This window comes from Barbus barbus (genome assembly GCF_936440315.1).
Source record: "Barbus barbus genome assembly, chromosome: 28".
NCBI classification, from domain to species: domain Eukaryota; kingdom Metazoa; phylum Chordata; class Actinopteri; order Cypriniformes; family Cyprinidae; genus Barbus; species Barbus barbus.
In genome coordinates, this window is record NC_136756.1 from 27,350,913 (window position 1) to 27,363,645 (window position 12,733).

Genomic DNA, 12,733 nt, shown 5'->3' on the forward strand with positions numbered 1-12,733 from the left:
ACTTCACTTCATTGTGATTGGCCGAATACCTCAAGTGTGTGACGGAAATGTTGCACCTCTTACCATATATGGAATATCAGTTTCAATCGTGGCGGCAACAATACTACAGCGGGAATAAAAGTTATGCCTCCTTCTTTGTGTAAACATTTGGCGACGTAGTGACGTAAACATGTAGATATATACGTGTTTGAATAAGGCATTTTAGGAAGGTGTGGATGAGTCTTAAAGCTATGGTCTACGATTTCAAAGATTGTTCATTATTAATAACCTCGTTTAGATGCTGGTTATGGTTCTACAGTACAATCCTAATAATATGAAGAGAAAAAAGAATGAAAAAAATCCATTCACTCTATTGGGTGTACACCCGCAGAGAAATTGACCAATGTAAGCTGTCCGGCCGGACAGCTTACATTGGTTAACTGCTCTCATCCAATCCCTTGCTCCACTCGCGTCTCCACCCACCGCACCCCACCCCGCCCCCTCCTGCGACATGAAATTTTGCGCGAAAGTAGGCAGCATCAACTCAGCAATGGAGAAAAACCAACAAACAGACAGCAGCAAGCGGCCCCTGCTCGCCCCAACAGTCAAGGTTAGAAGAAAGAGAAAGTCAATTGAGGAAAGAGCAGAGATTAAAAAAAAAAATGTGAAGAACGCCGGACTCAAAGCCGAATCAATATAGGGTCCACCATTGCCCGTTGGAGGAAGCTTCAGAGAAACCTTGGACTTAAAACCGACGCTGACATGGCTGACTTTTTGTTGAGCAGGTAAGCATTTATTTATACTTTTATGGTGTGGTGTATTACATAAATAGCTTTTTATCAGTCTGACAACATGATCATGCTACCGGTCGGCATTGGAATGTTAGCCGACATCGCACATGGTACATCTCTGTTCCATGTTTACTCCTGCTTGACTGAGTGACGTTGTTCAGGTCGTTTCCTGGTGGGAGGGATCAGGTAGCACAGAGGGGAGGGGTGTGCGTGTGGAGGGGCGGGATGAGTTTTTTAAAAATTCTGGCTTTCTCGACTGATTTTCAACATCGTAGACTACAGCTTTAACTTTTAGAAAGAATATCTCTTTGGGTTTGAGAATTTAATCTTTGCGACCATACAGAACTTATATATGCACGAACAGTTTGTAACACTCCAAAGACAAAGGAAAACATGAAATCACGTCATATGACTCCTTTAAAAAATGCAAAAAGGTGTGGAAAACTACAGTCAAACTTTAGAGAAAGAAGAGGCTTTGAAGGGGCTCAAATGGTGCACATAGTGATCATTCGGGGGGAAAAGTTATTAATTTGCATGTAATTTATTTTTAATTTATAAATAGTTTTTAGTTTTTGCCTTTTATTATGATAGGACAGATCAGAGCTGACAGGAAGAGAAGTGGGAGAGAGAGAGAGGGGTATGTCTTTGGTGTGACACTGAATTTTCATGACAAAAAAAGTAAGAATGAAAGTCATTCTCAAATAAATGAATCTGAGAATGATCCTAAACTGAAAGGCGAGACTCTTTTCTTACAGCTACCAGTTATCTCTTCATATATATTCTGTTGGGTCAAATACATTACAAATGCATATTTTAGCGTAGATTTGGCAGACAAAGATATCTTCACTTCCACAATCTGGTATTTGTTTATAATCAAATGTAAAATGTAAGACACTTACCGATCGGAAGAACCAGGAAAAATGGAAGCCAACAAAGAATGAAGCATCCAACCACGATGCCCAGGGTCTTAGCAGCCTTCTTCTCTCGGGAGAACTTAAGCAGACGCAATGCGAAGTGTGTCCGGTTGCGCAAGGCCTCGTCTTCAGACACCGCTGTATTCCCACGGTGTATCCGCAAAGTTACGGCCTCTGCGGCATGATCAGACTTTTCCGTTTTCTGTCCACTAATCAGTCCTCGGGTCTCCCTCCTCGCAACCACGTACACGCGGCAATACATCGACAGAATCACCACTAGAGGGAGATAGAAGGACCCTAATGCAGAGAAAATGGCATAGCCGGGTTCTTCGGTTATCTTGCATATGGATTCGTCCTCTGGTGCCGGTTCCTTCCATCCAAAAAGAGGTCCGATTGAGATGGTAATGGACAGAGCCCACAAAACAACGAGTGCAAGCAATGCCCGTCGCTCCGTTACGATGGACGGGTATTGCAGAGGATAACTAACGCCGATAAATCGGTCCACCGAAATAACACATAAGCTCATGATTGACGCCGTGCAGCACAAGACGTCCATTGCCGCCCAAACATCACAAAACGGCCGTCCGAAAATCCAACGACCCAACATTTCAAAGACCGTAGAAAACGGAAGAACCGTTGAGCTCAGCAAAAGGTCCGCAACCGCCAAGTTCACAATGAAGTAATGCGTAACTGTGCGTAGATTACGATGGCAAGCCACCGAGAGAATGACCAGGATGTTGCCCAGAACACCAAAAATGATGAAGATCGCCAACACCATTCCCAGAACGACGGCCTTCATGACATTCAGCTCTGGGACGAGAGCCTGGCTGCAGTTGCTACAGTTTTCGTGGAACGACTCTGGGGTCATGTTGTCTTTGAGGGGAATCATCTGTTCAAGAAGTCCAGGCATTTAATAAAGGATATTAAATTTTGGGGCAATTTGCACCTTAATATTGGATTCTCTCAAAGAAAACTTCGAAACTACTGCATTGGCTGTGGAACAAGAACATTGGGGCATTTCCAGCATTGCAATGAGGGAACGTGATGAAATTTAACCTGTTGTGTCTCATTTCTCATTCTCCTAGATGAGCTTTTAATGATGTATGTTCGTGGAAAATAGCTGTGGGTGAAGGAATAAACAAGAGGAACTAAACATATTATGCTGCAGAGAATGTCAGATTCTTTTGTCATAAAGTCATAAATTCAAGGGTTGTTTTGACATGTTCATAACCATGTGCAGCTGCAACATCCTACAGAACAATGAGAATGACACAAACGCCGTTGTTGCAATATGTGTGATCTATTAAGGTAGAAAAGAGGTTTGTCTGTAGTCTGTCCAGGCATTAGGTTTGATGCATGAGCGATGCGTTTTAGACATGCATCAATGCATCGACATGCAAAGGTGTCAAAGCGTTCTCTATCTCTCTTTGCACATTCATAAAGCACTGTTAATGTCTTTGTGCGCTTTGTAAAACAAGAGCTTCCCGTCTTTTTGCGCGCATCTGCAGCGGTTGGAAACAGTCCACATGGTGCTGACAGTCACTCCAGAATCGGATTCGCATTGAAAGTCTGCATGGCGTTGGCTGATGTCACTGAGGTTGCAAAGCGGATAACAAGGACAAAGCTAAAAGCACTTTGGCATATGCTGAGGAGATATTTTTGGCTGAAGTGCAGTTCTCAGTGAGTCACACAATTTTTAGGCAAACGGCTTCAATCAGGAGAGATCTGGTTGTAAAGCAGCCATGCTGGTTTGGTTTGAAGACTGATGAACTCTGAAAAGAGACAGAGAAAATGGATCAGTGAAGTGTATTCATTTATCAGACAGGCAACTTTTAAACCACCACTCATGCATTATAATGAAGTGTGCAATCGTTTGGCATAAATATATGAACCAGTTCCAGTGGATAATGATATAGAGATTCATTAATTCATATTTCTCCGATAAAGGGCCTGCAAATGGATTTCTCTCCATGAGGGATCCTCAACAAAACAAATGCTGTTATTTATATGTTTCTGCTGAAGTGATTCATTCGCCATGTCAAACACAAAATGAAATGGGACAGCAAAACTGAACAGTTGCTGTCTAATACACACAACTAAAATTTTCTAATTTTTCCACAGAATAGATATTAAAATTCTACATTCCATCTATTCTAAGACAAAAAATATTGAAAAAGCAGTCTAAATTACTAAGGTTAATTAGTGATTATATAGCCATACTCTAACATGCACAACTTTATTGAAGCTGCAAAGACATCTTGTTCAGAGGTACTTTTCATATAGAAGTCTTAAAGGTACAGTAACCTAAATCTGGGAGAGACTGGAAAATGGTCATGAAAATTAAAGAGATGTATTTTTGTAGACCAACTCAGTTTGTTCCCTCAAGAAAAAAAAATCCCATTTATTTTAATTACTGCAGAAAATAAGCTCTGTGACAAGTTTATGATTATTGCACATTTTGGTTATCAAGATGATCTTCACTTTCACTTTTTCAAGACTAATGAGCAAACCAGAAGTGGAGTATTACTGATGTATTTTATTTTGTAGAATAAACCGTGAATATATCTTGAGCTTGTGTTCACCACAGATCTTATTTCAGGCATTTAACCAAAAACACATTGAAAAAAAAAACACACTGACTTCATTGAAAGCCAAATGTTAACAGCACTTGAGAACTTGATAGATGACGTGCCATAACACAGATTATTCTGAAAACGTGACAAACTGATGCATAAATAGAAAATAAAATGCAAACAGGTACTCTCTAAAAAAAATGGTTGTATATAGCACTAAAAGTGATTCTTGGCTCAAACCTCTTTTGGTGCTATATAGCACCATATCTTTAAAGGTGCTTTACAGCACCTTTGTCAAATGGTGCTATGTAGAACCATAAGTGGTGCCATATTGCATTGTATTTCTTCAACAGAAACGGTGCTAAACAGCACCAACAGTGGTTCTTTGGCTCGTAAAAAACCTTTAAAGGGCTTAAAGTTCTTTGTACAGCAGTGGTGCTATATAGCACCTTAATCACCCCAAAGAACCACTGAAGAACCATACAGGAACTAAACAGGTTCTGTATATGGTAGTGGTGCTATATAGCCCCTCAGTCATGCCAAAGAACCGATGAAGAACCAAGCACCAAGATTTGGTGCTATACAACACCAAAAGTGGTTCCCCTATGATTTTGAGCCAAAGAACCATTTTTTGTGCTATATAGCACCATTTTTTTAGTGTACAATATCTATGCTGTTATACTATATGAACTACAATATAAATATTATTGCACATACCTTTTAAAGGGTTTGTGCACATTATTTTCATTTGCTAGTATAAAAAAGCAGAGAGAGTAAAAAGAGCTGATAAAATGTAAAAACTGTAACTTGAATGCAATGTAAGTGCTTTGGATAAAAGCGTCTGCTAAATGCATAAATGTAAATGTAAATGTAAGAGAGTAAAACAACCCAAAATACCCTAGTAACCATTTGAAATACCCTAGTAACCACACAGAAGCACCTTAACAACCGCAAAGCCGCATCCAGCATAGTAACGCTCTGTCAAGCACTCTTATTTTCTTCAGAACATATAAAACCCGAGTTTCAGATTGTTTCTGAGCGAAGGAAACCACAGATGCAGAAAACGACCTTTCACAGGGGTTTTAACGAGATCTTGTCCTGTGAGACTCTGGCCGGTTCTGAATGCAGTGAAACAGCAACAGATTTTTATTTATTTTTTTGTACCTCACAGTTGTGAAAAACGCACCCACTGGGCAAAAACACAAGGCTGCCTCAACATTTTTTTTAAAAAAAGCATAGAATGTTTTTATTTTTTGCATTTTCATGCTCTCTAATTCCCACTTTAATCAAGCCAATTCTTGCTGCTTGCCATAAGACACAGAAAAAAGCTTATAGTAAGTTAAGAAAACATATTTAATAACATTCATATATCGTATGATTTCAAGCAAATCCCTCAGCTGCACAACAAAATCCCTTTTTTTCGGTGCCTGTCGACAAAGACGTATTGGTTTGTTTCTTTTGTGAGATTTCTGGCTTTCTGACCTTTAGAAATTAAAATCTTCTGTTCTGTTCTGTCATTTTTCTACCTTAACCAGTGTTCTGCCAAACTGCATCAGCAGAATCAGAGAGACAGGAAAATTAATCATTTTTGCCGTCTGTTGCTTCTCTATTTATAATGATGTCAGAATAAATTCAACTGTGCAAGGCTGTGACAGTGAGTCTGCACACACACAGGAAACCACTTGATCATAAACCATACACATGCTTCATTTTCAGCTGAAAGAATGATGATCTTTTTCATTACTTTATTATTTTTCTAGATTGACACTAATCACTTCTAATGAGATCGCCTACCATCCGTTTGTGACTCTATCAATTAACTTTGAGAGGAAAAATGCACGCAAGCTTAACACTCCTACTCAGACGCTCTCAAGTTTCCAACATTAGTAGGAATATTGATCTGATTTCCAGCTTAATGAGGCACAGAGGTGACTCTCGCTGCTGGCTGGACACAACAGAGGTGTTAGGACACAAAATTACTCCAGCTTCACTCAACCAGCAACTGTGCTTTAGAAAACACGAGCTGTTAGGCTGGTGCTGACACACACTCTCAAAAATAAAGGTTTCCAACCATATAGAAGAACCATTTTGGTCAAGAACCTTGCCGTGATCAATTCTAAAATGGACCTTTTTTTTAATCTAAAGAACCTTTTGTGCAATGAAATGTTCTTTATTAAGAAAGACGCACATGCACACAGGGACAGGGTTTGGCTTTATTAACACAAAGTATTTGTATTCTAGAAATTATCAAAGTGTTGCACTTTAAAACAAACCTATTAAACATTCTCTTTCTTCTTTAAAACATGATTAGGAATTTCAAATATGAGCCACAACGAAGGCAATGTTTGGTGAACTAATTTATTCCCTTGATTGGACATTCATTTATCAATTAGAAAACAGCCAGCATTAAAGTCAACAAAAAACTGCATTTATATTTACGTTTACTCTACTGTTCAAATTTTGATTTTTTGATTTTTTTTTAAATACATTTTTAAAATAGATTAATACTTGTATTCAACAAGGATGCAATACCTTGATCAAAAGAGAAAATTTATAATGTTACAAGAGATTTCTATTGTAAATAAATGCTGTTCTTTTGAATCTTATACTCATCAGAGAGTCCTGACAAAAATGTCTCCACAAAAATATGAAGCAGCTTAATAATCAGAAATGTTTTCTGTAGGATCATGAGACACTGAAGCCCAGAGTAATGAAAATTCAGCTTTGACCACAGCAATAAATTACATTTTACAATATAGAAAACAGTTATTTGAAATTGTAATATTTTTAATCAAATGAATGCAGCCTTTGTGAACAAAAGAGACATTTGAATGGTAGTGTATAAAATGTCTTGAATCTTATCAGTCAAGAAAGCGATATTAGAAATTCATGTTTAATATTACTTCTGGTCTATTTGTATACTGCACATTTTGGCACATTTATATATTCAGAAAGTCATATGCTATGCATTAAGATCAGGATTTCACTTGTCTGTGGATATTAAGCTCAAAATTGAATGATTTATATTATTTTCCCGACACACCTGGAGAAACAAGTATTTTCACAGTCGGAGAAAGTTATTGCATTTTGATGAAAGACTATATAAACAAACATGCACTGATGACCACGGATGTTCAATTTTGATTTCACGTTGCCTTTAAAAAATTGTTTTTTTTATCACAAATCCCCTGTCGCATTATCTCCCTTCCGCTGTTTTGTGAGTGTCAGCATTCATTTCCTTTGGTCTCCTTTCTAAACACAACTGCCATTGTATTCATACACACAGGTGAGAGAACTGAATCCCGTCCAGGGTTCGTGAGGCTCAGCGTGATAATACTAGTGCTAGGACGGAGATAGTGGAGTTCAGTGTGCATTCAGCGGTCTCTCTGTCTCTGATCTCCCCATCACGACATCAACCGTGTGTCTGACCTTTGGGCCTCACCGGCGCGACGAGTGGAAATCCATGCTGGTACGCCAGCTGTTCAGAGCCTCAGCTGGCTCGCTTTGAGCTGCCATGCTGCATTGCACACCAGCCCCCCTGCCTGCACTACACCGTCCGCCCCTGTGCCGCTATCAACGCTCATCATCTTCAGTTTAGTTGAGTTATAAATATCATAGGACTAGTTCACCCAAAAATTCAAATTTGCTGAAATTGTACTCACACGTCAGACCTTTCAAGATGTAGATGAGTTTGTTTCTTCATCAGATTTGGAGAAATGTAGCATTACATCACTTGCTCACTAATGGGTGCCGTCAGAATGAGAGCTGATAAAAACATAGTAATAATCCACAAGTAATCCACACCACTCCAGTCCAGCAATTAACGTCTGCTAAAGTGAAAAGCTGCGTCTTTTTAATAATCAAATCCATGTTTTTAACTTCAAACTGCTGCTTCTGGCTAAAATATGGATCCAAAATCCATAATATTGTGTTTTCCCCAGTGAAAAAAAGTCGTCTTGTCTGAATCAGGAGAGAAATCTGCACAGATCAAGCACTGTTTACAACAATCCAAAACAGCTCTAAAGAAGTATGTGGGTGGGTTTTGATGTGAGAGACAACAGGAGATGGACTTTTTCACTGGAGGAAGCGTTATTATGGATTCTAGATTTTCACCGAAAGCAACAGTTTAAAATTAAAACACCTTAATGACGGATTTGTTTCTTACAAACATGGCGTTTTTTTGTTTCATAAGATGCTAATTGATGGACTGGAGTGGTGTGTATTATTTGTGGATTATTCTGTTTGGACTCTCATTCTGACGGCACCCATTCACTGCAGAGCATCCATTGGTGAGCAAGTGATGTAATGCTAATTTTGATGAAGAAACAAACTCATCTACATCTCAGATGGCCTGAGGGTGAGTAAAATTTCAGGAAATGAAAAAGATTTTGGGGTGAACTATTCCTTTAAGAAGCAGTGCTCAATCAGATTGACTACACTCGCCTATGATGAGGGGCACAACTGAAGCATTTGTTGTTTTAGTCCTCAAGCAAACAGTAAATTAAACTGACAGCCAAATGATTTTCACTAACATCAGTAAGAGACCCTGAGCTTTGCCAGACTGGCACCCATATGGCCGTGCACATGAAACGATTCCCCAAAACAGCTCATCACCTCAGCGAACAGAAGCAAGCATCTTGTGAGAAATATATCTTATATTTAATATTAAATATTTATATTTAATCAAGGGGGAAAGACCTTTTTGATTCAAAGCCCTCAGATTATGGAATGCACTTCCTTTTAACATCAGAAATGCACCAAGCCTGGATCACTTTAAAAAGCTAATTAAGACTCATATATTTAAGGTTGTTTTTAATTAATTTTTTTAATTTGTTTTGATGTTTTTTGTGTTTCTGTTTTATTGTAATGCTTTGGGTTTAAGAAAAGAGCATTACAAATCAAATGTATCAAATGTAACCTTTATTTAACCAGGCGAGTTAATTAAGTTCTTATTTTCAATAACAGCCTGGCAGGAGATATATAATACTCTCATAGCAAAAAATTAAAACTCTATCATTTAATACTGTAATTTAAAACTATATAGTAAAAAGTGTTAACCTGCAACTATTTTTTACCTGATTCAATCCATAGTATTTTCTTTTAAATTTTTGGTATAAATTAATGAATTTAGTACCTAGAAAACATATTAATGTTAAAGATATTTTATGCATTATTTTATCATTTTATTATTCTTATTTTTTTATTAAATTTTTTATTATATTTTGAAAGTTTTACCAGTTTTTGTCCATACAATGGAGCCTATAGTAAGTAGTATGTTTTACAAAAAAATATTTTAGTCTTTCTACTTCAAAATTTGATGTTTAATTCAGTGTATTATTTGTTGTTTCTTCGTAATTATTTGTGAAATTTACAGTTTCTGAGTGACAACTGTTAAAAGTAAAGTAAATCTTACACCAGTTTTTTTTTTTTTTTTTTTTTATGTGTACATCAAATATCACAATTCAAACCTCATTGGTTGTTGTCCAGTCACATGACAAAAGACATACATTTCAGGCTATTCCTCACACAAAGCAGTCATATGGATTATTCAGAATACATGAAATATAGCACAGAGTACTCTTGCTATAGTTTGGTTATTTTTAGAATCATTTTTAAAAACAGCATATGTTTTATACATGAGGATTAGTCAATATTTGTTTTAGACTGATCAATTCCTTAAGGACTTCAGGGGAGTCTCTATTATTCATTAACAGATTGTAAAGAAATCAGGGCGGCCTGCGGCCGGTCCGACAGTCTCGCCTATCACAGAAACAGTTGATCCGCTGGGTTTCAGCTCGGTGGTCCCTCCACAACCTGTAGGCCACACTCACTCTGACTGAGATTAAATCACAATTATTGGTTTTCTTTGCCTAGTACTTATCACAGCCCTGCAGGGCCACGCAATAACCAGAGCCGCAGCGCTCTCTCTGTAATCACCTGAGCCTCCGCTGAAATTAATGGATACGGTTGCCTGCTTTTACATAAAGAGAAGTAAATATTTAGGCTCCAGCGCTGAAAGTTAATTCAAGTCGAAGCTTCCTAATGTACAGGCTTCAAAAAGACAGAAATGCGTTCTGCCACTGGCTGCTTGTTGTGACTCAGTGTTTATGTAGCATCAAAGCTTGAGACCCCAGCAGAGGGAGAAGGGGCACGTGGACAGTGCCGTATCTCTTCTGATTGAAAGCTCATGTCCAAGGCTTTCTAGAACATTCCTCTTCAGAAACAACAGAAGAGACATGCTGAGAGACTCACATTATTCCTTCCTCTCTGCGAGAGAAAGTGGAGTAATCGAATAGATAGATAGATAGATAGATAGATAGATAGATAGATAGATAGATAGATAGATAGATAGATAGATAGATAGATAGATAGATAGATAGATAGATAGATAGATAAAGTACAGCTGTTTCATGTCTCAATGTTAAAAATATAGGCTGTATAGCTATCATTTTTAAATGTATGCAGTTGACATGAAATATTAAGCATTTTAAAATTAAACATGAATACATTTAAAAAGTACAATTTACATATTAATAAAGAAACATGGAATATTTTTACTTTTAAAAATGCATTGTTACACCGAATGACCAATTAAAATGAACCAGTTTGGGAAAAAAGGTGATTTAAAAAACTAGAAAATTATATACATATATAAGCAGCACCTTAAATATAATCTTTAACATTCATGTAAATCTTAATCTAAAATCTTCATTCTGCTACAAAAAGCACATTATATCCTATAATAAAACAAGGTTTGTTTGCTATAGCTACTAAAATCAGAAACCCATTGGAACATAAATGAAAAGCCACCGATTTATTCTTATACATATATGTATACCGTATATTACATATATATGATATATGTGTGTCCTTCTTTTCAAAATATGCACACCACCATAGTTCCCAAGTTCTGATTCAACAGTTTGTTTTTGAGTAGATAGAATCGAATGAAAAATTCTCCATTATAATCAAACTATTTTTGTCCTAGTCAATACAAGACGACAAGAGTAACCTTTTCATGTTGCCCATCATGCATAAAACATTGTGACAGCTGGGAGAGGATTCAGAAATCTCTGGAACACACAACTGATCAATGCATTACATCAGTATGCACCAACACAAGCACTAAACACGCGAACACACTCAATCCCTCATTTTAAAGACCGTGAACTGAACGCAACAGCACGTTTGTGAAGTTATCAGAAGCAACCTGTAGACTCATTCCAGCGCACATCACACGAAGTTTGCAAACAGAAAAATAACATTTCTAATGTGTTATGCGTAATGATTGCATGCTCAATATAGTCTAGCGGTTGTGCGACTGACTGAACACTCACCTCAGCGGCGTGTCAGTGAACGCGAGAACTCGATCCGGAGGTGTTTGGGTAGATGGACGCGCGGCGCGTCTCCGGTTCATCGCTTCAGTCTCTCCTGTCATCGCTGTGGAAACGACAGAGCTCAAGTTCAGCGAGTCAAGTGCAGTTCTGTGTTTCCACACGCACATTTGAGCGGTAGGGTCCTCGGGACATCAGTATTTCTCAGAGGAGATGACAGTGAGTGAGTCATGGCGCCCCGCGCCGCCTCCTTTACGCACAAACTTTGGTGCCGCTGCGCTCTGGGCTCGCAGATGTGGACGTGGCCATTGGCCAGCGATGGTACATCACCTCAAAGAAGAGTGAATCAGCTTCTGACGCGATTTCTGGTTAACATAGCCTCCAACGTCTGGTGAAAATAGACATGAGAAGGGTGGTTACCCAAACTCCGCGAGGTGAACTGAACTGTGATCCTAAGCGAGTCATATTTAACCCCAAAATCAAAAAGAAATTATACTTCATTACAGTTAATGAAGACATGATTTGGAGATGTGCTTAGTTCACATAAAAATGAAAACAAACTCAACTACATCTTGCATGGCATCCTCGGGCCATGCAAGATGTAGATGAGTTTGTTTCTTCATCAGAACAGATTTGGAGAAATGAAGCATTACAGTATATCACTTTCTCACCAATGGATCCTCTGCAGTGAATGAGTGCGGTCAGAATGAGAGTCCAAACAGCTGATAAAAACATCACAATAATCCGCAAGTAATCCACACCACTCCAATCCATCAATTAACATCTTGTGATTCAAAAAGCTGAGTGTTTGAAACAAATCCATCATTTAGACGTTTTAAACTTCAAACAATTGCTTCCAGCTACAAATCCATAATAAAGCTTCCTCCAGTGAAAAACTCCATCTGTTGTTGTCTCTCACATCAAAATCCACCCACATATTTGTCTGGAACCGTCTTGGTGCTTGATCTGTGCATATTTCTCTCCCGATTCAGACGAGACGACATTTTCATTGGAGAAAGCAATATTATGGATTATGGACTTTCAGTTTTGGGTGAACTATTTCTTTAAATGGTCCTTAAAATAGGTTTTTCTCTATGCAAAATAAAGAGTGAATTATAAGCCAGAGGCTTTTTGTTAGATTG

At 38.1% G+C, this 12,733-nt stretch overlaps 1 protein-coding gene across 1 annotated transcript in view; it reads right to left on the bottom strand.

Annotated features, from left to right (window-relative positions):
- The window catches only part of LOC306848358 (alpha-1A adrenergic receptor-like), a 47,334-nt gene extending 34,932 nt beyond the window's left edge, over positions 1-12,402 (bottom strand). Inside the window, exons 1-3 of the mRNA XM_079382860.1 lie at positions 12,263-12,402; positions 11,595-11,979; positions 1,670-3,456 (exon numbers count right to left, since the gene is read on the bottom strand). Coding sequence (XP_079238986.1) covers positions 1,670-2,594 — 925 coding nt within the window. The 5' untranslated portion in view covers positions 2,595-3,456; positions 11,595-11,979; positions 12,263-12,402. The remainder of the gene's footprint in view (positions 1-1,669; positions 3,457-11,594; positions 11,980-12,262) is intronic.
- Positions 12,403-12,733: the final 331 nt, after the last annotated feature.